This window comes from Macaca nemestrina, chromosome 15 (assembly GCF_043159975.1).
Source record: "Macaca nemestrina isolate mMacNem1 chromosome 15, mMacNem.hap1, whole genome shotgun sequence".
NCBI classification, from domain to species: domain Eukaryota; kingdom Metazoa; phylum Chordata; class Mammalia; order Primates; family Cercopithecidae; genus Macaca; species Macaca nemestrina.
The window spans coordinates 97,255,920-97,279,111 of NC_092139.1; the positions used below are offsets into that span (position 1 = coordinate 97,255,920).

Below are 23,192 nucleotides of genomic sequence, written 5' to 3' on the forward strand. Positions count from 1 at the left end.
TTTTGGTGCAATCACATGACACACTAAACCATCTTGCAGTGTTTAAGTCACCTGTTGGATTGTATATTGACCATTTGGTGTTGGAAATGTGTTCTTATTAAAAATGACTTTGGGAGAGAATGGCATATAATGTGTGAATCTTGTGTTGCTGCATGCAGACTCCTAGTGATCAGAAGAGAGAAAAGAATTGTGGGAGGGGAAGCTTAGTTTCTTCGTACTCTTTAATGCAAATCAGGGACAGAGTACCAAAGTGCAATTGAGTTAGAAAATTGAGTATGTGTAAAGTATAGGTAGAGAGTGGCAAGAGTTGAGTCTGGAGAGGTATGCAGGAAATCAGATCATAAAAGGTCTTAACTTTATCCTGTGGGTGATGCAGTGAAGGGTTTATATTTTAGATAGAACCTGTAGTGGCTGTGTGATGGACAGATAGGAGTGAGACAACTTTGGAAACAGGGAGACCCATTAGAAGGCTGTGATAGTTGCCCTGGTGAGAGAATATTAGGTTCACACTTCAGGTGGTTGGTTGGATGGGGGCTGACTGATATAAAAATATCCAGGAGATAAAAAGTTGATTAGATGGTGCTATACTCTGCATATCCCTTTTTTCCATATCCTTTTACAGAATGATATTTTTTCTCCCACTCACCATCTACTTTGAGATGTATCCATGTTGTGTATATAGATGTAGCTCATTGATTTTAACTGCCGTATGGTAACCACTGATAAATATACTTAGTTTATCTGTTCCCCTTCTGAGGGAGTTTCTTTCTACTTTTTCCCTATTATATAAACAGTGCTGAAATGAAGATCCTTTTACGTGATTCCTTATGTACATGTGCAAATGCTTTTTCCCCTTAAGGTAGGTGCCTACAAAAATAAATGCATACATATATACATACATATAAAAGATAGCTGGGTGCAGTGGTGGGCACCTGTAGTCCCAGCTACTTGGGAGACTGAGGCAGAAGAATTGCTTGAATCCAGGAAGCAGAGGTTGCAGAGAACCAAGATCACACCACTGCACTCCAGCCTGGGCAATGAAGTGAGACCGCACCTCAAAAATAAATAAATAAATAAATAAAGTTAAAAAATGTAAAAAGGTAGGTGTCTAGAAGAAGAATTACATAAGAGGTTGACAAAAGAAGTGAACCCAAATATAAAAAAAATCTTAAATTGATAAGAAAAAGACAAATGCTATGAACAAGGCATGAACAGGCACTTTATAGAAGAGAAAACAAGGCCGGGCGCGGTGGCTCACGCCTGTAATCCCAGCACTTTGGGAGGCCGAGGCGGGCGGATCACGAGGTCAGGAGATCGAGACCATCCTGGCTAACACGGTGAAACCCCGTCTCTACTAAAAATGCAAAAAATTAGCCAGGCGAGGCGGCGGGCGCCTGTAGTCCCAGCTACTCGGGAGGCTGAGGCAGGAGAATGGCGTGAACCCGGGAGGCGGAGCTTGCAGTGAGCCGAGATCGCGCCATTGCACTCCAGCCTGGGCGACTAAGCGAGACTCTGTCTCAAAAAAAAAAAAAAAAAAAAAGAAGAGAAAACAAGAATGGTCATAAATACAAAAAGATGTTTCATCTCACATGTAATGTAAAAAAAAAGAATAAGATAATTTAAAATGTAAGTAATGTGAAACAAAAAAAAAAGCCAGACACAAAAGGCCACATACTTTATGCTTCCACTTACCTGCATATGAAATGTCCAGAACAGGCAAATCCATAGAGACAGAAAGTAGATTTAGTGGTTGCCAGGGGAGGGGAGAAGGAGGAAATTAGGAGTGACTGGTATTGGCCAGGCACGGTGGCTCATGCCTGTAATCCCAAAGTTTGGGAGGCTGAAGCGGGTGGATCACTTGAGGCCAGGAGCTTGAGACCAGCTTGGCCAACATGGCGAAACTCCATCTCTACTAAAAAATATACAAAAATTAGCCAGGTGTGGTGGCATATGCCTGTAATCTAGCTACTAGGGAGGCTGAGGCACAAGAATCAGTTGAACCCGGGAAGCAGAGGTTGCAGTGAGCTGAGATTGCACCCCTGCGCTCCAGCCTAGGGTGACAGAGTGAGACTCTGTCTGAAAAATGAAAATAAAAAAGGAGCCACTGGTCCAAAAAAAGAAAGAAAAAATGAGTAAGACCTACTATTTGATAGCACAACAGGGTGGCTATAATCAATAATAATTGTACACTTAAAAATAACTCCAAGAATGTAATTGGATTGTTTGTAACACAAAGGATAAATGCTTGAGGGGATGGACACCCATTCTCCATGATGTGATTATTTCACATTGCCCGCCTGTATCAAAACATCTCATATACCCTGCAAATATATATATACCTACTATGTACCCACAAAAATTAAAAATTAAAAATTAAATTACAACTTACAAAGGTTAAAAAACGAAATTAGGAGTGATGGCCAGTGGGTACAGGATTTCTTTTTGGGGTAATGGAAATGTTCTGGAATTAGGTAGTGGTGATGGTTGCACAACATTCTGAATATACTAAAAAACACTGAATTGTATACTTAATGTGGTAAATTTATGTATATAAATTTTGTCTCAATAAAAAATTTAAATAGATACAGCCAGATCACCCTCCAAAAGTGATGTCATGATTTAACTTTCAATAACAGTGTGTGAGAATACCTGTTTTTCCACATCCTTTCCAACAGGAGATACTATCAGTCTTTAAAATTTTTGCTGATTGATAGAAAAATATTTTTTTAAATTTGCACTTCCTTGATTGCTATTGGGACTGAACATCTTTTCATAAACTTACTGGCCATTTGTATTTCTTTGTTCTGTGAATCAACCATTTGTGACTTGCCTACTATTGTATTGTTTGTTTCTTTTCTTCTTTCCTTCTTTCTTTCTTTCTCTTTCTTTCTTTTTTTCTTTCTCTCGCCTGCCTGCCTGCCTGCCTGCCTGCCTGCCTGCCTGCCTTCCTTCCTTCCTTCCTTCCTTCCTTCCTTCCTTCCTTCCTTCCTTCCTTCCCTCCCTCCCTCCCTCCCTCCCTCCCTTCTTCCTTCCCTCCTTCCCTCCTTTCCCTCCCTTTCTTTCCTTTTCTTTTCTTTCTTCCTTTCTTCCTTTCCCAGGTTCAAGTGATCCTTCTGCCTCAGCTGGGACTATAGGCATGCACAACCACGCCCAGCTAATTTTTTTATTTTTAGTACAGATGGGGTTTCACCATGTTGGCCAGACTGGTCTGAAGTTGCTGATCTCAGGTGATCCACCCGCCTTGGCCTCCGAAAGTGCTGGGATTACAGGCATGAGCCACTGCACTCAACCTGTTTATCTTTTTCTGATTGATTTGTAGACGTTCCATGTATTACGGGTTACCAACCTTTTGTCTATTTTACATATCAGACTGGTCAATCTTTTTCTTTGTATGTTTTGAGTGACCTTTAAAATGCCTTTACCAACCATTATTATATCCATACTCTGTTATGTTTTCTGGTATTTTTATGGATTTTTGTTTGTAGGTTTAAGAATTTATTGACTGGTGTGTGGGTATAGTAGGTAGGGGGTCTGTCTTTTTTCTATACATGTAGTAATCTAACCTTCATGCTTTTGAAATCCTACTCAGAGCATTTTATTTCATTTCTCATAGTTATAGACAGAGGAAATTATTTCATATCCAGATAGAGGCTCCATTTAACCTAAGTATTGGCTCCACAAGTCTTTTAAATGGTAAACTCCTTGAATTTAAATTCAATTAGTTTATGTCAGGAGTAGGTCCAGGTTTTCTGGGTCTGAATTTTAATAATTTAGGGGAGTGTCTTCAATGCAAGAGTACCAAATTAGGTGCAGGCCTATGAAAGTGCAGAGACCTGAAGTCCAAGCTTCCCTAGCTTCCCAGTAAATTCACCCCAGTTACATTATCAGAATGCATCTGTTACATAAAAGGATGAGGAGCAGCCATCTCCATCCCTGGAGTGGTATGACTTTCTTTTATATTCACCAGCTACCCTACCACAACTTCAGGATTTTTTTCTTCCCTTGTTGTTTAAAGGGACATTTAAGAGCAGACACATACATCAAGGTGGCTTTAATGTTGGAAGCGGAGTTAGTCCAGTGGAGAAGTTCTTTCAGCAGGGTCTTTGCCACCTCTGCATTGCTCGAATGTGATGTATTTGATCAGTGGACTAGCTGAGAGCTTGGTAGAGTAATGGGGATTGTTAATCTTGCATGCCTTTGGAACCTGAATTTACAACTTTAGCTTTGCATATCTGCTTGCTTTTGCATTAGAGCTTGGTCAGCACTATTGAGAGATTTGCAGATAGATGCAACTAACAGGGCTTTCTTTAGGATCCTACCCTTTCAGAAATCCAGGAGGCAAACAATGATCAATGTTGTCATAAGTAATGCAGAGGATGGCAATAATAATAATACCTGACTTTCACCACGAGCCATGTGCTGTGCTAAATGCTTACCTGTGTGTATTGTTTTACTTCATCCTCATCATCCCCTGTAAGGCAGATGCTCTTATGACCCTCACTCTACAGATGAGGAAGTTGAGGCTTAGAGAGAGGATGCCTTACTCAAGCCCTCAGAAGGGGTACTCCAGCACCCCCCCACTTCCCTTCAAGATCCTCTAAGGCCAGTACTCTCATCTGACAAATAAGAAGACAGATTTGGAGAGACCTGAGATCTTTTGGACATCAGGTTGTATGTATCAAGCATAGTTTTATTTATTTTATTTTATTATTTTTATTATTATTATTTTTTGAGATGGAGTTTCGCTCTTGTTGCCTAGGCTGGAGTGCAATGGCATGATCTTGGCTCACTGCAACCTCCGCCTCCCAGGTTCAAGTGATTCTTCTGCCTCAGCCTCCCAAGTAGCTGGGATTACAGGCATGTACCACCACGCCTGGCTAATTTTGTATTTTTAGTAGACAGGGTTTCTCCATTTGGTCAGGTTGGTCTCGAACTCTCAACCTCAGGTGATCTACCTGCTTAGGTCTCCCAAAAGTGCTGGGATTACAGGCGTGAGCCACCGCGCCCGGCCAAGCATAGTTTTAAAAACTTTGCTGGTCTTATTTAATTCAATCCCTGTAAGAGTCCTGCAAGATAAATACTATTATTCCTGTTTTACAGATGAGAAAGCTGAGACACAAAAATTTCCAGGGTCACATAGCTACTATGTGAAAGATGTAGGATAAAACCTTAGGCAGCCTGCCTGCAGAGCCAGGCTCCTACCCTCACTCTACAGCTGCCTTGCAGGGAGTACTGTTAAAGCTTAGTACAGTTACGACTTACTACATCACGTCTCTGAGCCTCCCAGAAGCAGAGAGATACCAAGGCCTTTCATTTATAATTTCTAAGTTATTATTATTATTATTATTATTATTATTATTATTATTTTTGAGGTGGTGTCTCGCTCTATCGCCCAGGCTGGAGTGCAGTGGCCAGATCTCAGCTCACTGCAAGCTCCGCCTCCGGGTTTACGCCATTCTCCTGCCTCAGCCTCCCAAGTAGCTGGGACTACAGGCGCCCGCCACCTCGCCCGGCTAGTTTTTTGTATTTTTTAGTAGAGACGGGGTTTCACCATGTTAGCCAGGATGATCTCGATCTCCTGACCTCGTGATCCACCTGTCTCAGCCTCCCAAAGTGCTGGGATTACAGGCTTGAGCCACCGCGCCCGGCCATTTTTGTTTTTATAGACAGGGTCTTCCACTGTCACTCAGGCTGGAGTGTAGTGGCACAATCACAGCTCACTGCAGCCTTAACCCCTGGGCTCAAGTGATTCTCCCATTTTGGCCTCCCAAAGTCCTAGGATTACAGGCATGAGCCATGGTGCCCAGCCTAGTTTTTTAAATGAAGAAATGCCTAAACTGTGTTACAAAAACTGTGGCATATTTAAAATGTTTAAATTTGACAAATTAGGTCAGATGCGGTGGCTCACGCCTGTAATCTCAGCACTTTGGGAGGCCAAGGTGGGTAGATCCCAAGGTCAGAAGCTCGAGACCAGCCTGGCCAACATGGTGAAACCCCATCTCTACTAAAAGTACAGAAATTAACCCGGCGTGGTGGCGTGTGCCTGTAATCCCAGCTACTCAGAAGACTGAAGCAGGAGAATCGCTTTAACCTGGGAGGTGGAGGTTGTGGTGAGCTGAGATCGTGCCATTGCACTCCAGCCTGGGTGACAGAGTGAGACTGTCTCAAAAAAAAAGAAAAAAATTGACAAATTAATTCCCTTAAGATTCAAAAAAATAATGCAATACAATTCTGCTACTTGAAAGATAATTATGAGATTCAAAAGAAATATTAATTCATGGGACTTTTACAGTTAAGGTGATATGGGAATGAGGCATGATTTAAAGTTAATGATGAATATCTTCTTTCACTCCTGTGTCTATAGTTTTAGGCCACTTCATTTGGAGAACACACCAGAAATCTTAACTTGAGGCTTTTTGAGAATGAAAGGACAGAATGAAATAATTAGAAATTTGGTGGTATATAGAACCAGCAGCCTTGTGCCTGATCCTTTGTTTTTTCACTGTTGATGGCTAAAAGAATAAATGTTTATAGAAGATTTTACTGAAGTACTGAGCTTTGTTGTTTTTGGTAAAACGAAGAGCCACTGTATGCTGATTTATAAGAGATAGGCTTTGATTTTATATTCTACTGTATGTTTCAGTTAGTTTCTTTTTAAACATTCTTTAACATTTATTTCCTGATCAGACTTGAGTTTTCTAGGAAAGAAAGGAGTTGTTTTTTTTTTCAAATCAGAGAATAAATGTCCAAGTCATTGTCCCCAGAGGGATAAATTAAAACGCAGGGCCTATTTCCAACCCCATTAGTGACTTCTCTGTAGCTTTAGGAAGATCAATTAACCTTTTACTCACTTCTTTGTCTGTACAATAGGAATGGCAGTGTTGTCATCAGATTTTTCCAAAGTATTTTTCAGAGATTTGAGTGAAAGGTATTAAAAATACTGCCTGCATTATTCCTGGATCCCCCTAGTAATGGGCTCCAATTACCAGTCACTTAGAAGAATGTATAGGTAGGACTCTTATCATATGTTGCTAATCACAACTTTCACAGTTATGATTTGGTGTTTTAATTGAAAAGCTACTGTTTTGGAAGTGACTGCTTTCTTTGAGGGTTAGAAAACATGCCCACATTTCCATACAAATGTCACATTCTTATTAGCACATCACCCATCCATCCCTTACAGGATTATGCAACTCTGTTCATAGATATAATCAGCTTTGTATTTTCATTCAAGGATAACAAACTAGCAAGGTTGAAATCTTGACTTGTCATCGGAATTGAATTGCTCCCTGGAGCTGGGAGGGAATGAGATTGGTCTAGCTCTTTTCAGAAATGGCAATTGTCTTTAGAATCTCAATCGCCTGCTCTCCCTTTCTTCTTTCCAGTATGGCGACTATGACCCCAGTGTTCACAAGCGGGGATTTTTGGCCCAAGAGGAATTGCTTCCAAAAAGGGTAAGAGATTACCTTCCCTTTTCGGGAAGACATAGCAGATATGTGGTCTAAAAGAAAGCTAACCAAAGGACTTGAAGGAATATTGGAAGTACATAGCAATTTAATTTTAATAAATATTTTATAATCTCCAGTGAAGAGTGTGGGATCTCTGTTAAGAATATTAAAAAGCAAAGGTTTGTGGAGTTAGTTTGGGGTCACCAGGAGTAGCATGGCCTGTAAATGTTTTTTCTAGCATGGTTGTTTTTTAAATGCAGTTGAGCATCATTGATTCCCAAAGAGTAGGCTGGAGCAGAGTGTATTCAGCTCGGGGAATTGAGCTGTTTGCAGTGGCGAGAGGTGGATAGAGGAGATGAGGTAGGGGTGGGCATTGTGGTTTTTAATCCTCAGCGTTGTTCATCTTATTCATTAGCCACAGACGCAGGCCCGCCCTCACTTTTGCTCCTGCCGATTTTATAGCCCCACTCATCTGTCACTGGGTAATAAAGGCCCGTTCCTCACCTCTTGCTGCCTCTACCTGTCCCTCGATGGCTTCTGAGCATGTGAAGGTCTGAGAAGAGTAAGCATTGCTTCTGACTGAGCTCAGCTGTCAGAGGTGGTCTCTGGGATGTACCACCCAGGCAGGGAACAGGAGCACTGCCAGATTAGGGATGCACCTAGGTCTGAGTTATCATGCAACTTTCTTGAGTTGCTCCTCCAATAATATGGTGCCTTATTTACACGCCCTCTTTGTGTGTGACTGTCTCCCTGGGTGTAGCTCTTTAAAAATAGCTTTACTGTTTTGTAAAAATGATGCATAATTATAAAAGTGGCAAAAATACCAAATTTACTTCATGTGTAGGTTTTTTATTTTGCTCTGTTTTTTGGTAGGTAATAAATCTGTATCAGATGACTCCGGAAATGTGGGAGGAGAGAATTACTGCCTGGTACGCAGAGCACCGAGGCCGAGCCAGGTGAGGCCCATTCATTGTTGGTTTACATTCCTTTATGGGCTTTTTTATTTTCATTTTTTGCCTTAAAGAAATGCAAAACTAGGGCATGCTTGTTGAACAAAATGCAGTACTGAAGTCTATAAAAGAAAAAGGGAGAGCTGGGAGTAACCTTGGTCTTCAGTTTTGTGTGTGTCCTTTTCTAGTACGTGTGACATAAAGTAGGTATGTGTACTGCCTATCAAGATATATAGACCTGTACTCATTGGTAATTAAGTTTACTTTTTTTTTTTTTTTTTTTTTTTTGAGACGGAGTTTTACTCTTGTTGCCCAGGCTGGAATACAATGATGTAATATCGGCTCACCACAACCTCTGCCTCCCGGATTCAAGCGATTCTCCTGCCTCAGCCTCCCAAGTAGCTGAGATTACAGGCATGAGCCACCATGCCTGGCTAATTTTGTATTTTTAGTAGAGACAGGGTTTCTCCATGTTGTTCAGGCTGGTCTCGAACTCCCGACCTCAGGTGATCCGCCCACCTCCACCTCCCAAAGTGCTGGGATTACAGGCATGAGCCACCGTGCCTGGCCCGGTAATTAAGTTTAATTTTAATATTTTTTATTTTTTTTTTTTGAGACAGAGTCTTGCTCTGCTGTCCAGGCTGAAATGCAGTGGCGCCATCTCAGCTCACTGCAGCCTTAACCTCCTGGGTTCAAGCAAACCTGCCTCAGCGCCCCCAGTAACTGGCGCTACAGGCACACGCCACCATGCCCAGCTAACTTTTCTGTTTTTAGTAGAGATGGGGTTTCACCATGTTGCCCAAGCTGGTCTTGAACTCCTGGGCTCAAAGCAATTCGCCCACCTCGGCCTCCCAAAGTGCTGGGATTAGAGGCGTGAGCTGAGCCACTGTGCCCACCCTTAATTTTAAGAATTCTATTGTATGGCTATCCCATTGCTTTTGCATCCATCCCTTTATTGATGGCATTTGAGTATCTGTAGGTTTTTCACTTTTACAGAAATTTCTGCAGTGCACAATCTTCTATTTTTATACAATTGTATGAGTAGTTCTGAGGATATATTCTTTTTTTTTTTTTTTTTTTTTTTTGAGACGGAGTCTCGCGCTCTGTCACCCAGGCTGGAGTGCAGTGGCACGATCTCGGCTCACTGCAAGCTCCGCCTCCCAGGTTCACGCCATTCTCCTGCCTCAGCCTCTGAGTAGCTGGGACTACAGGCGCCCGCCACCACGCCCGGCTAGTTTTTTGTTTTTTTAGTAGAGACGGGGTTTCACCATGTTAGCCAGGATGGTCTCGATCTCCTGACCTCGTGATCCACCCACCTCGGCCTCCCAAAGTGCTGGGATTACAGGCTTGAGCCACCGCGCCCGGCCGAGGATATATTCTTTAAAACAAGGGTTGTTAGGTCAAAGGATGTGAGCATTTTGCATTTTGACAGGTACCACCAAATTGTTCTCCAAAAAGGCTATACCTGTTTATACATGCCTGTCGAGAAGTGTTATGAGAGTGTCCCACCCCCCACCCCAGTCTATCCTCAACACTTGTTTTTATCAATCTAATTTTTGTCATCTAAAAAGTGAAAACTTTTATCTCATGTTAGAATTGTCATTCCCTTGATTAGGAATTGATCATGTTTTCATTAGCCTTCAATGTTTTTTTTCTCTTCTTCAAATCAGTTTCCTAACACTTTTTTTTTTTTAAACTTAAGTGCAACATGCATATGGAAAAGTAGACAAATTATAAGTATACAACTTGATCAATTATCGTAAGGTGAAAACACCATGTAACACCGGAGGAAGAAATAACCTTTGTCTTCCCACCCCCAATTCCCCTTTCTTCCTCCCCAAAGGTAACCAGTCTCCTGATTTTTAATTCCAGATTGGTGTTGCCCATTTTAAACTTTGTATTCTGTTTTTTGTGTCTCCTTTTACTCAACATCATATCGTCAGATATGGGTTTGTGGCATGTGGCAATAGTTTTTTCATTTTCATTGCTGTATAGACTTCCACTGTATTAGTATACTACAAATTATTTATTCATTCTACTAATGATGGACATTTAGGTTGTTGGGTTGTCTCCTGGTTTTTGCTATTACAATAGTGTCAATTTCCCAAAGTAATTGTACCAATTTACATCAACGTGTGTGATTTCTGATTTCTCCACCTGTTCACCAACACTTGGCGTTCTCTCAGGATGGATTTTTAATATTCACTTGAGAGCATTTGGAGATTGGAGAGAGAAGGAAGAGGACAAGGTCATAGGAAGTCTTGAGTTAAAATATTTCAGTATGATACCTGTTTGAGAGTTTTCTGCAAGTTATTGCTACTTCAATAGCTTACTTTAAATTATAACTTAGATGAAGGTGATCTGACTTGGGTTTTACAACCCAGATAACTCTTGCCCTAACCTCCAACAATGCTCAGGAAGCTTGCAGAGAGAGAGAGCTGTTTCACTTCCAAAACCTTCCAGGTAAAGAAAGTACACAAAGGAAAAGCAAGAACTTAAATAAAATTCAAACACCCAAATCTGTTTGAGGGTAAAAGGTAACATACCGCATACTCTTCTTGAATTACTTGAGATGAGTTTACTGTTTACCAAGGGCAAGGTGGGAAACTAAGGCCAAGAAACACCGTGATGAGTCTGTTCTCTGACTCTCTTTTGATGGGGATGGGAAATTCTGCTCGACCTCAGTGTGTTTAATAGACTCAGGGCCAGGCAGAGCTTTGCTGGTATCTGCTGTGGCTTTTGTCTTCTGGCAGCGACGTGGCTCTAGAGGAATGGCAGGGCCAGAATGCCTGGTTTGGTGCCCACCCACTCTCCACCCATCTCACTTAGCTCCGATGACAGTGTCCTCCATTCTCCCCACAGGGATGAAGCTGAAATGGAATATCTGAAGATAGCTCAGGACCTGGAGATGTATGGTGTGAACTACTTTGCAATCCGGGTGTGTTGAAACCTCTCTGAGCTCCTTGTGTAGTAGAATGAGGGCCAGACTGCTAAAATGGTTACTTCTTCATTCCAAGGTGATAGACTCTTTCATGGTTCTATGGTAAAGAAGAAAAGAGGAAGGAGGCCGGGCGCGGTGGCTCAAGCCTGTAATCCCAGCACTTTGGGAGGCCGAGGCGGGCGGATCACAAGGTCAGGAGATCGAGACCACAGTGAAACCCCGTCTCTACTAAAAATACAAAAAAATTAGCCGGGCGCGGTGGCGGGCGCCTGTAGTCCTAGCTACTCAGGAGGCTGAGGCAGGAGAATGGCGTGAACCCAGGAGGCGGAGCTTGCAGTGAGCCGAGATCGCGCCACTGCACTCCAGCCTGGGCAACAGCGTGAGACTCCGTCTCAAAAAAAAAAAAAAAAAAAAAAAAAAAAAAAAAGAAAAGAGGAAGGAAAGATAGGTCTTAGTGCCTAACTTTCTATTTTTGGACTTCAGTTAGATCATAGGTAATTAAGTGTCACTTGAGCCTTGGGGGACTTAGACCTGATTCTGCTCTCAGCAGAAACCTGTTTGAATGCTCTGAGTGTAAGATTTGATTATTTCTGGCTCTGTGAGATCTCAGTCCACAGGGAACACCGGTAAGTACTTTCCCCCTCCCCCATACAACAACCCCCTGCACCCCCACCCCGGCCCCAGGCACTAGGAGAGTAGATCTGCCTTTATAGATTACTGATTTGTTTGGGATTCTCACTATGAGGCTAATTGGTTTTCTATTCAAACCATTAATAGTCTGCTGTCTGCTGGGAACCCACTGCTTCTGCGGGGAGAGGCATTTGTGTGCGGCCCAGATATGGGCCTTTGGAATGTCTTTCTCCTGTGGGTCAGTATCTGGATGCAGTGTATAAGCAGCTTCTTCCAAAGGGATGCATGCGATTTGCCAAAGCATTTCACTATGGACTCCAAACTGCAGATGAGTAGATGTTAAAACAATCAGGCGGGTCCACCTTTATTTTCATCGTCATGCTTTGCTTTCCCTTATTGGGTTCCTACAGTTGTTGTATTAAATTCAGGTAAATTGAAATACATTTTAAATATTCTAGGATAGCTTTCTACTTAATTTGTATTTTGTAAATATGGATTTGTATGGATTACTCTGCATAAGAAAATAAGGCACACTTAAAGTGCCTAAAAGGTGCTCCATCATAGTACAGGAAGTTCTCTTCTAAAGTTCTATCAGTTTGTATTTGCTAATTGCTTGGTTTCTTTAAGGTCAAACTAATGTAACACATTTCTGTGGTTTTGTCAACTCAACTCCTCTTGCTCCATGTGCTGGCCACCTAGATTCTAGAAAACTAAAGTTTTATAATCCTCAGAAAACAGTTTTTTGGTTTTTAAAAATCTTTTTTGTTTTTTAGAGGTGGAGTTTTGCTATATCACCCAGGCCTGCTAGGCTCAAGTGATCCTTCCACCCCAGCCTTCCAAGTAGCTGGGGTGTGTACCACTGTGCCTGGCTGAAAAAGTTTCTCATTAGGGAATATTTCTACATCAGTCAGACTAATGGATACTGTTTTTTGTGTATGTTTCCTATATCGAGCAATAGACAAAGCTACTAGCTATTTTAGTGTCTTTTATGTTTTGTTTTTTTTTTTTTTTTGAGACGGAGTCTCGCTCTGTAGCCCAGGCTGGAGTGCAGTGGCCAGATCTCAGCTCACTGCAAGCTCTGCCTCCCGGGTTCACGCCATTCTCCGGCCTCAGCCTCCCGAGTAGCTGGGACTACAGGCGCCCGCCACCTCGCCCGGCTAGTTTTTTGTATTTCTTAGTAGAGACGGGGTTTCACCGTGTTAGCCAGGATGGTCTCGATCTCCTGACCTCGTGATCCACCCGTCTCGGCCTCCCAAAGTGCTGGGATTACAGGCTTGAGCCACCGCGCCCGGCCGTCTTTTATGTTAAATTAGTTTTAAAAGGGGCTGCTTGAGTCTCCACCTCTCTCTGTTTAATCTCTAGAAGTGTTGGAGTCATAATGGTAGGAGGTAGAAGCCTTAATCTTTTTTAAAAAATTTAAACTAGATAGTCAGAACACAATGAAATATCTCATTTTCCAAAATGTACTGCAGATTTAAAAGTACAAAGCCTCACTTCTATTAATGCAGTAGCTTTCTTAGCTTTGCGGACAAGCAGAAGAATCTTTCGTGGTTTGATGATAGCGTCTGACTTTGGGATGTTAGGAGTAAAAAGATTTACGCTGGAGTACTCACTCCTCCATCTGATGTCTGCTGTTAGATTGGTACTTCTCTTCACAGTCCCAGTACCTTCTCAGTTTACAGATCTGTTTTTCTGCCCTTGAGTCTTGGTTCAATTTCCATTATCAGCAAGGAGTCAGGAGCTGTAGTATCCTTGTGCAGCAAGTTTCCTTCCACTCTGTCCTTATCAGGGTCAGTGCTGTGGGAGCCCAGGGCACCCACCGTGGGCTACTTTGACTGCTGGCCAGGACCGCTGTCAGGGGCAGAGCATAGGTACGGCTTTTAGACAGCTTTGTTGATGAATAGAATTCCTTTTGATAATGTATTTCCCAACATGCAATCATTAAAAATTTCAAACTTAAAGGAAAATTGAAAGAATTTTTCAGTGAACACCCATATATATGCACAACCTAGATTCTACAGTTAACATTTTACCAGACTTGCTTTATCACATGAAGACTACATTATATCATAAAATGAGACCATCCAGTCCCAGGCACTGAAAATTTTCTTTCTAGTAATCCAACAATGGTTTCTTTAAATACAAGAAATCATTAAACCTATAGGTTTTTTTAATTTGTTTGTTTTAAGTCTCTCTCTGTCGCCCAGGCTGGAGTGCAGGGGCGCCATCTCGGCTCACTGCAACCTCCACCTCCCGGGTTCATCCAGTTCTCCTACTCAGCCTCCTACTAGCTGGGATTACAGGTGTGTGTCACCATGCCCGGCTAATTTTTTTTTTTTTTTTAAATTTTTAGTAGAGATGGTGTTTCACCATGCTGGCCAGGCTGGTCTCAAACTCCTGACCTCGTGATCCACCCACCTCGGCCTCACAAAGTGCTGAGATTACAGGCATGAGTCACTGCTCCCGGCCTAAACCTATGGGCTTTAATTCTAAACCTATGATAGCCTGGTTATTTAACTAGAGGGAACAACACTTACGTTACTCCTCCTTTAGCCATTGAGCCAGTGACAGAAGCCCTGAGTGATTGTTCTGGGGGACCCAGAAGTCACAAGAATGGAACAGTTTTGCTTCTGCCTGCCCCAATTCAGAAAGCTGAAATCTTCTTGGTTTATAAGATAGCTGTGACTTCTGTTGGGACCTGCTGAAACTTGTCACATGTGACAGTGTGTGCCAGATTCTTTGGAAGGTTGAATAAAATTTTGAGCCTCAGCTGGAGCTTACAGTGGCTGTTCTTATTGGATCCACAGAATAAAAAGGGCACAGAGCTGCTGCTTGGAGTGGATGCCCTGGGGCTTCACATCTATGACCCTGAGAACAGACTGACCCCCAAGATCTCCTTCCCGTGGAATGAAATCCGAAACATCTCGTACAGTGACAAGGAGGTAGGACATGTCTGTACTGCAGATGCCACTAGTGGCCCAGGGGTCCAGCAAAAGATCTTTCCCCATCTGCCCCGCTCGCTGGAGCCTCCCCAGCCAGGGCATCTCCTTGTTATTCATAGAATCCTTTAATTCCCAGGCTTTGAGGATGTGGTTGTTGATTTTCGAAGTATTTACAGAACAGTATTGGCATCAATAACCCCACTATGACTAATAGGAAGCTGGGAAGCTCAACTTGCCAGGGAGAAACCCCAAAGAATAGTAAACGAAAACAGTAACATTTTTCTCATTACTTGGCTTTGTATTTCTGTCAATAAATTCTCTTTGTATTTTTTTTTTTCTTTTTTAGAGACAGGATTTCATTATGTATGCCCAGACTGGATTTGAATCCTGGGCTCAAGCAATCCTTCTACCTCATCCTCCTGAGTAGCTGCTATAGGTGTGCGCCACAGCACCTGGCTTAAATTCTCTTTGTATTTTAAGTGTGGTCTTTATTGAGCTTTCTTTCTGTGTCTGGTGCTTGATACATGTGGCAGAGAAATATATATATACACATATACACATATGGACATATATGTGTTTTGTGTGTGTCTCAGTAATGATATAAATATGTATATTAGGTTAATATGCTTACAAGAATTCCAAAATAATTAAGGTTGAATAACTTAGACAAATGCTCTTAGAATTCAAATATTTCCATATAGGGTGGTGACTTTTACCAAAAAGGTCCCATAATGTATAATCTTATGTTTATTCATCCATTCATTCATTCATTCACTCATCCATTCATTCATTCTTCATTCATTTTATTTTATTATTATTATTTTTTGAGACAGGCTCTCATTCTGTCACTGAGGCTGGAATGCAGTGGCACATGATCAAAGCTCACTGCAGCCTGGACCTCCCTGGGCTCAGGTGATCCTCTCACCTTAGCCTCCCAGGTAGCTGAGACTACAGGCATGTGCCACCACACCTGGCTAATTTTTTGTAGAGATGGGGTTTTGCCACATTGCCCAGGCTGGTCTTGAACTTCTGGGCTCGAGCAATCCTCCCACCTCCGCCTCCCAAAGTGCTGGAATTATAGGTGTGAGCCACCGTGCTCACCTATTCTGCATTAATTTTAAAGGAATCATTGAACATCTGCTTTGTGTTAGATTTCATGGGGGAAACAAAGATGTAGAAGATCCAGTCTTAGCCTTCAAGGAAGTCAAGTAACTACTCACCTGCTATCATAAATAAGTGCTGTGGAAGAGACATGATGTTGTCTTCCATATACAAGCACTTTCACCCTGACCCTCTGAATTTAATCTGTCTAAGAACACTGCTGTAAAGGCAGGGGCTGTGTTGTCATTATCTCTGTGTCACATCAGGAAGCAGAGACACAGAAGGATCCAGTGACCTGTGTCTGAGTGAAGTAGCAGAGGGTAGGAGCTGGAGTTGCTGATGCCACAGCCCCTGCCTTTCAGGGAGGCCCAGAGGCTGAGCCCTGAGAGCACAGGGGCACCAGGGAGAGGGAGGCTCCACTCAGTGACCTCCTGGTACCTGCACAGCCAGGACACAGAGTAGAGAGTGAAGAATAGGAACAGCTTTTGTTGCTGCCTGCAGAGCCCCAAACCTGAGCGTATTTCCTATTTTCTCTTTCTTCATGACAACTCAAGGAAGGGAACACAGGCCCCTGGTTTCCAGTATGTGGTTTTGATCTACTCAACCATGCTTGATAAGACAGACTGAGCCCCTTAATTCAGAACATTCTGACTTTGAAGTTTTTGTAAGTATTTAGCCCAGGAGATAAGCAGATAGGTATTGCTTTTTTAAAATACTTAAACTGAAAGTTCCACATGACATAAAGCTGTATGTGTGCCACCCTATGGTAGTTTTCCATCTCCCAATTTCAGAAAGTCTGTGTATTGCCCATCCACACATTTGTGCGCTAAAGACTCCCCAAACACCCGTTCTTCAAAGAAGCCAAGGATTGAAGTCTCCCGTAGTATGGCCTGACACAGTAAACTCTAATATGCCCTCTCTGGGGGCCAGGCGCCATCATGTTCCATCATGTCAGTAACTCATGCAGTAAGCAGAACCCAAGCTGATTTGACATAAAAGAAGTAGTCTTGGTAGTTAGGCATGACAGCCGTGCTGTCAAAACAGAAATGTTAGTTTATTTTAAGTGATCCGTTGATTCTTTGTGTACGCCCTGGCGTGGTGCAGAGCCTGCAGTTTCCCCACTACTTGTGGTTTCCCACTGACAGCTCCAGGGTTTGACAGCAAAGCCAAAAATAAGCTCACAAAATTCATGAATAGCAGCCTACACAAGAGCAACACTGCTTCGAAGTTAACTTGGCCGAAAGCTAAACAAAGGATCGTTTTCTGTCCTCAGTGTACTAACCCCTTCTTGGGCAATAGAACATGTGAAAGAAATATTATCTTCCCAAACATATTTATCTGCTTAGCAAGTGTTTCTTGGGAATGGATATCCATTTTGTAAGTGCATCTTGGAAATCTAGAATCTATTTGGTCTTATCTGGAGCGGTTGAGAACAGCAGCCATTTGTTACTTGCAGGCTTTCCCGCTAGTGGTCTAACCCTAGGTTCTCCTACCAAGTCACCACCCTGTCCTTATCATTCATCTTTCTCTCCATTTTGATTTCAGAATCAAGGACTGTTTTCCCTTCTACTATAGTCCTTTTTTCCCCATTTGATTCTATTAACAGCTTTTATCAAATTATTCCCATGTTCAGAAACCTGTGGTGAGCACAGGTATCCTGTCACATCAAACCTAAACCCTCTTTTTTTTTTTTTTGAAATAGGGGTCTACTCTACTGTCCAGTCTGGAGTGCAGTTGTGCAGTTACAACTCACTGCAGCCTTGAACTCCTGACCTCAAGCGATCCTCCCACCTCGGCCTTCCAAAGTGTTAGGATTACAGGTGTGAGCCACCATATCTGGCCACCTCTGACTTTTGTTCTCACTGCCAGCCCCTACGCCCACCTCTTCCTCCCTCCCAGGCTAAGCCTATTATATCATCTTAGTCACCAAAAAGCTAATACCACACACACACACATGCGCGCGCGCACACACACACACACACACACACACAGCTCATTTCCCCATCTCTACCTTATTTCTGGTTTTGCTCTGTGCAGAATGCCCCTTCAGCCTGCCTTTTAGCTACCCTGTTGGATTCTTCTTCTAAGATCAGCTTCACTCTCTCTTGCTTCTGGTGGATCTACTCTGAACCTCCACACATTTGTGATTTGCACCACCCAATGAAGCACCAATATATGATGTGATTTCTTGAATAATTGGCTGTTGTTAGCCTAGTTCCAACTAGATGGTGAGCTTCACAAAGGCAGGCCCATGCCCTAGACTATAGTAGCCCTCCAGTGTTGGCCTCAGGGGTGGGCCCGTTAAGGATGCTTATTTTAGGTTGTCAAGAATCCCTTCCCACACTCATGCCTAAGACGGCCTAGAGAGCACACCTTTAGGGTCCTGAGCTTCCACAGCCCGAGACTTGGTGCTCCTAATTCCCCGAGGTTTAGTGCCTGGACACTGGGAAGCCAGGACAAGGCATAGCTTCATGCTGGTCTGTGGCCAGTGTGGTTGCTGCATTTGTGGAATTTCCAATTGGTGGTAACATTCCAGGCTGTCGGACTGAAACTGTGTTCTGCTTCATTCTTCCAGTTTACTATTAAACCACTGGATAAGAAAATTGATGTCTTCAAGTTTAACTCCTCAAAGCTTCGTGTTAATAAGCTGGTAAGTTGAGATCCTGGTTTTCATTACTGATAATGGTAGCTTTTCTGAGAATTGAATACTTCTTTTTAAAGAATATCAGAGTGACATCTTGTGAAGTGTAGAATGGTATCTCACTTGGCACATACTTTCTCTTTAGCTTAGAGTTAAAACTAAATTATATCATGAGGAAGGTTTTTTTTTTTTGAGACAGAGTCTCGCTCTGTCGCCCAGGCTGGAGTGCAGTGGCAGTGCCATCTCGGCTCACTGCAACCTCCGCCTCCCAGGTTCAAGAGATTCTCCTGCCTCAGCCTCCCGAGAGGATTACAGACATGAGACACCATGCCCAGCTAATTTTTGTATTTTCAGTAGAGACAGGGTTTCACCATATTGGTAAGGCTGGTGTTGAACTCCTGACCTCAGGTGACCCATCCAACCTTGGCCTCCCAAAGTGCTGGGATTACAGGTGTGAGCCATTGTGCCCAGTCATTTCTATACTGTTTTAACAGGCTGTTTTGAAAACTTTTGTATCTGCCTCCTGGTGTACATAGGCAATAGTTCCTTTGGAGTCTTGAGTATACTGGGCTAGGTGGGGTGGCTCATGCCTGTAATCTCAGCACTTGGGGAGGTCAAAGCGGGATAATTGTTTGAGGCCAGGAGTTTGAGACCAGCCTGGGCAGCATAGCAAGACCCTGTCCCCCCAAAAATGAAAATGAATAAAATTTAAAAAAAATAAAAAATAGGGCCAGGCACAGTGGCTCAATGCCTGTAATCCCAGCACTTTGGGAGGCTGAGGCAGGTGGATCACCTGAGGTCAGGAGTTCGAGACCAACCTGATCAACATGGAGAAACCCTATCTCTACTAAAAATATAAAATTAGTCAGGCGTGGTGGCACATGCCTATAAATCCCAGCTACTTAGGAGGCTGAGGCAGGAGAATCGCTCGAACCCAGGAGGTGGAGGTTGCGGTGAGCCGAGATCATGCCATTGCACTCCAGCTTGGGCAACAAGAGCAAAACTTCATCTCAAAAAACATAAATACATAAAAATAAATAAAAAATAGAATTTAGGAGTAGGGGTACAGGGCTCAGTATATGTTCAAATTTCAAAATTGTGACACATTGTTTTCTAAAGAAGGTGAATTGATTTTTACAGAGCCAACAGTAGTGGGTGAAATTTCTTTTTTGCTATCCTTAATACTTGTATTATCAGCCTTTAAAAATTTTTGCCAATCTTGTGCATCTAAAATGGTATCTCATTATCATATTAACTTTTTTTGTTTGAGATTTTGAAATAGGGTCTCACTCTGTTGCCCAGGCTGAAATGTAATGACACGATCATGGCTCACTGCAGCATGGACCTCCCCAGGCTCAGGTGATCCTTCCACCTCAGCCTCCCCAGTAGCTGGGACTACAGGCACACACCGCCATGCCCAGCTAATTTTTTGTGTTTTTCATAGAGACGAGGTTTTGCCATGTTGTCCAGGCTTATCTTAAACTCTAGGCTCAAGCAATCTGCTGGCCTCCACTTCCCAAAGTACTAGGATTACACTTCCCAAAGTGCTGGGCCACCATGTCTGGCCAAATTTTTTGATGTTTTTGTAGAGATGGCATCTCACTATGTCACCCAGGCTGGTCTTGAACTCCTGGGCTCAAGGATCCTCCCACCTTGGCCTCCAAAAGTGCTGGGATTACAGGTGTGAGCTACTGCACCTAAGCTGTTTTCTTTATTGGCTATATCTTCCAGTTGGTGGCTCTGTTTTTCTTTTTTTATGTCTTGACAATAAAAATGTTTAATTTTAATGTAGACAAATATATAATTTTTTTTCTTAATCACTTTTTGCGTCTTACTTGGCATCTTCTCTTATCCTGTGATCATTAAGATATTCTTCTATATTGTCTTCTGAAAGTTTCAAGGGCTTAATCTTTGCATTTAAGTCTTCAATCCTTCTGGAGTTGATTTTTGTGTAAGGTGTGAGGGAGGGATCCAACTTATTTTTTTCCACATGCACCCTGTTGCCTTAGCCCAGCTTACTGAATGAGCTTTCCTATCCTCCCTGGTCTGCAGAACCACATCTTGATGTAGGAGAGTAAGGTGCACCCAGAAGACATGGTGAAGTGTCCTCTAGTGCTCTCTTCATTTGTGATTTTTACCTCCTGGCATATCTGAGGCACCTTCATTTTGCATGTTTCCACAGCTGAGAGCACTAGAGGCCCCTAGCAGGGCGTTAGTGTTTCACTCCATGCGTTCATCTTCACGTTTACTGCTACCTGCAAGAGCTCAAACTGCTATAGCACTAGTGAGCCGGCAGGCAGTGAAGTAAATTTGTGGATATTAACCTTTTTGTCTGCTTCTGTGGCCACAGATTCTCCAGCTATGTATCGGGAACCATGATCTATTTATGAGGAGGAGGAAAGCCGATTCTTTGGAAGTTCAGCAGATGAAAGCCCAGGCCAGGGAGGAGAAGGCTAGAAAGCAGGTGAGCATGACTTTGTTTTAACTGATGATGTCACTGTGTGATCAGTCCTGGCCTGGGAGGTGAGGAGTGGTTGTGGGCTCGCAGGAGTCTTTTGGCCATGGACATACCTGCTCTTGTTTTATCCCTGTTGGATCTTCATTTGCTGATGCCTACCTGGTGGGATGTCAGCTCTGGAAATGAGGAATAAACCCTAATAGCATATCTAAAAGAAATATCTCTAGTAATTTCTACACTTGGAGAAATTAAGTGTGATTAACACCGGTTTGGGACAAAATAGCCAAGAGTGCATGCATCTATCTGTCCAGCTAGCTAGCTTGCTTGCTTTTTTTGCCTGTCTGCCTCCTTGTGCAGCCTTCTCCTTTTCTAATTAGATGGTGATAGAATGCAGGGTGGCATTTCAGTGCTTGCTGCTGGAATGCTAATTGGACTCTGGCCGCAATTCCCCACTGCAGGTGAGACCTCATGGCATGTCACCTGCCCCAGGAGGTGGCAGGAGCACCTATCAGCAGACTGGATGATCTGCATCATTGTTTTCTACTCATAAACCTTCTCTACTCATGGAAATCCACACAACTAATTTGGGCCTTACTGCTGAGAATATCAGTTGTGTTTTTGGATGAACTACTAGATAGAGTAGCAGCGGCTGCAGTTGGCTGCCCTCAGGACTTGGAAGCTCAGAGGTGTAATAATTAGTCTGTGTGCACCTTTCTGATTTTGATACAATGGAGAGGCTGGCTCCCAGCCCTAGGATTTAGAGTGAAATGCCCAGTGTGCTTCCAGCTCTTCATCTCTTTGCTTTCTGAGGTGGCAGGCCACACATGTGTTGTTTGGGATGCTTTGGGGGTGATGGGATGGATTTGTTGGACAAAGAAATCCTACTGAGCCAGCATGGGGTCATAGTGGCAGTTTCATGAAGAGCTCTTGGCAGTGGCTCATCCCTATAACTCCAGCACTTTGGGAGGCCAACGCAGGAGGATCACTTGCCTAGGAATTTGAGGCTGCAGTGAGCTATGATTGCACCACTACATTCCAGCCTGGGTGACCAAGCAAGACCCTGTTTCAAAACAGAAGCAAAACAAAATACCAAAATAAATACATAAGAAGAAGGAGGAGAGCTCTCTTTGACCTTTTTCTTAGCAGAGCAAAGCTTAGAAGTAAGAAATCTGAAAGTGTCAAGGAATATGTAGCCTGTGGGCCCCGGCAGAGAATAGCAGGAACACTGCGATCGGCACTGCCTACAGCACAGCAGAACCACAAACCTGGCATCTGGGCAACCACAGATCAAGGTCAGACACTGACCTTGGAGCCAGATCTGAAATTTAGAATGTGACTAAGTCAATGACTTACCTTCCAGACCTCAGTTTTCTCATCCATCAGGTGAAACTAATGATGTACCTTCTCCATCTCGGATGAAGGGATGTATATTACACCTTACAGTCTTTGTAAGCAGCAAACTGATTTTGTGAATAGGAGGTCCTTTATATTGGGGTAGAGGTCTCCGGGAAAGTACAGTGCCAAGAACTGAAGGAGATTACCTGACTTTTTTTTTTTTTTTTTTTTTGAGACGGAGTCTTGCTCTGTCACCCAGGCTGGAGTGCAGTGGCCGGATCTCAGCTCACTGCAAGCTCCGCCTCCTGGGTTTACGCCGTTCTCCTGCCTCAGCCTCCCGAGTAGCTGGGACTACAGGCGCCCGCCACCTCGACCGGCTAGTTTTTTTGTATTTTTTTAGTAGAGACGGGGTTTCACCATGTTAGCCGGGATCGTCTCTCGATCTCCTGGCCTCGTGATCCGCCCGTCTCGGCCTCCCAAAGTGCTGGGATTACAGGCTTGAGCCACCGCGCCCGGCCTTTTTTTTTTTTTTTTAAAATAAGAGACTGGGTCTTGTTCTGTCACGAAGACTGGAGTGCAGTAGTGCCATCATAGCTCACTGTAACCTCGAGCTCCTGGGCTTGAGCAATCCTTCTGCCTCAGCCCCTCAAGTAGCTGGGACTACAAGTGCATGCTACCACACCTAGTTAATTTTAATTGTTTTGTAGAGATCAGCTCTTTCTATGTTACCCAGGCTGATCTCAAAC

The 23,192-nt window shown here is 43.2% G+C and overlaps 1 protein-coding gene across 5 annotated transcripts in view; it reads left to right on the forward strand.

The window, feature by feature from the left end:
- Positions 1-23,192, forward strand: part of LOC105487257 (NF2, moesin-ezrin-radixin like (MERLIN) tumor suppressor) — a 101,979-nt gene that overhangs the window by 48,592 nt on the left and 30,195 nt on the right. For all 5 annotated transcript variants that reach the window (XR_011614051.1, XM_071080367.1, XM_011750672.3 and 2 more), the window contains exons 5-10: positions 7,386-7,454; positions 8,322-8,404; positions 11,261-11,336; positions 14,777-14,911; positions 18,588-18,662; positions 21,004-21,117. Coding sequence is in view for 4 of the 5 variants with exons in the window: in XM_071080367.1 (XP_070936468.1) it covers positions 7,386-7,454; positions 8,322-8,404; positions 11,261-11,336; positions 14,777-14,911; positions 18,588-18,662; positions 21,004-21,117 (552 nt within the window). In the remaining variant the exon portion in view is untranslated. The remainder of the gene's footprint in view (positions 1-7,385; positions 7,455-8,321; positions 8,405-11,260; positions 11,337-14,776; positions 14,912-18,587; positions 18,663-21,003; positions 21,118-23,192) is intronic.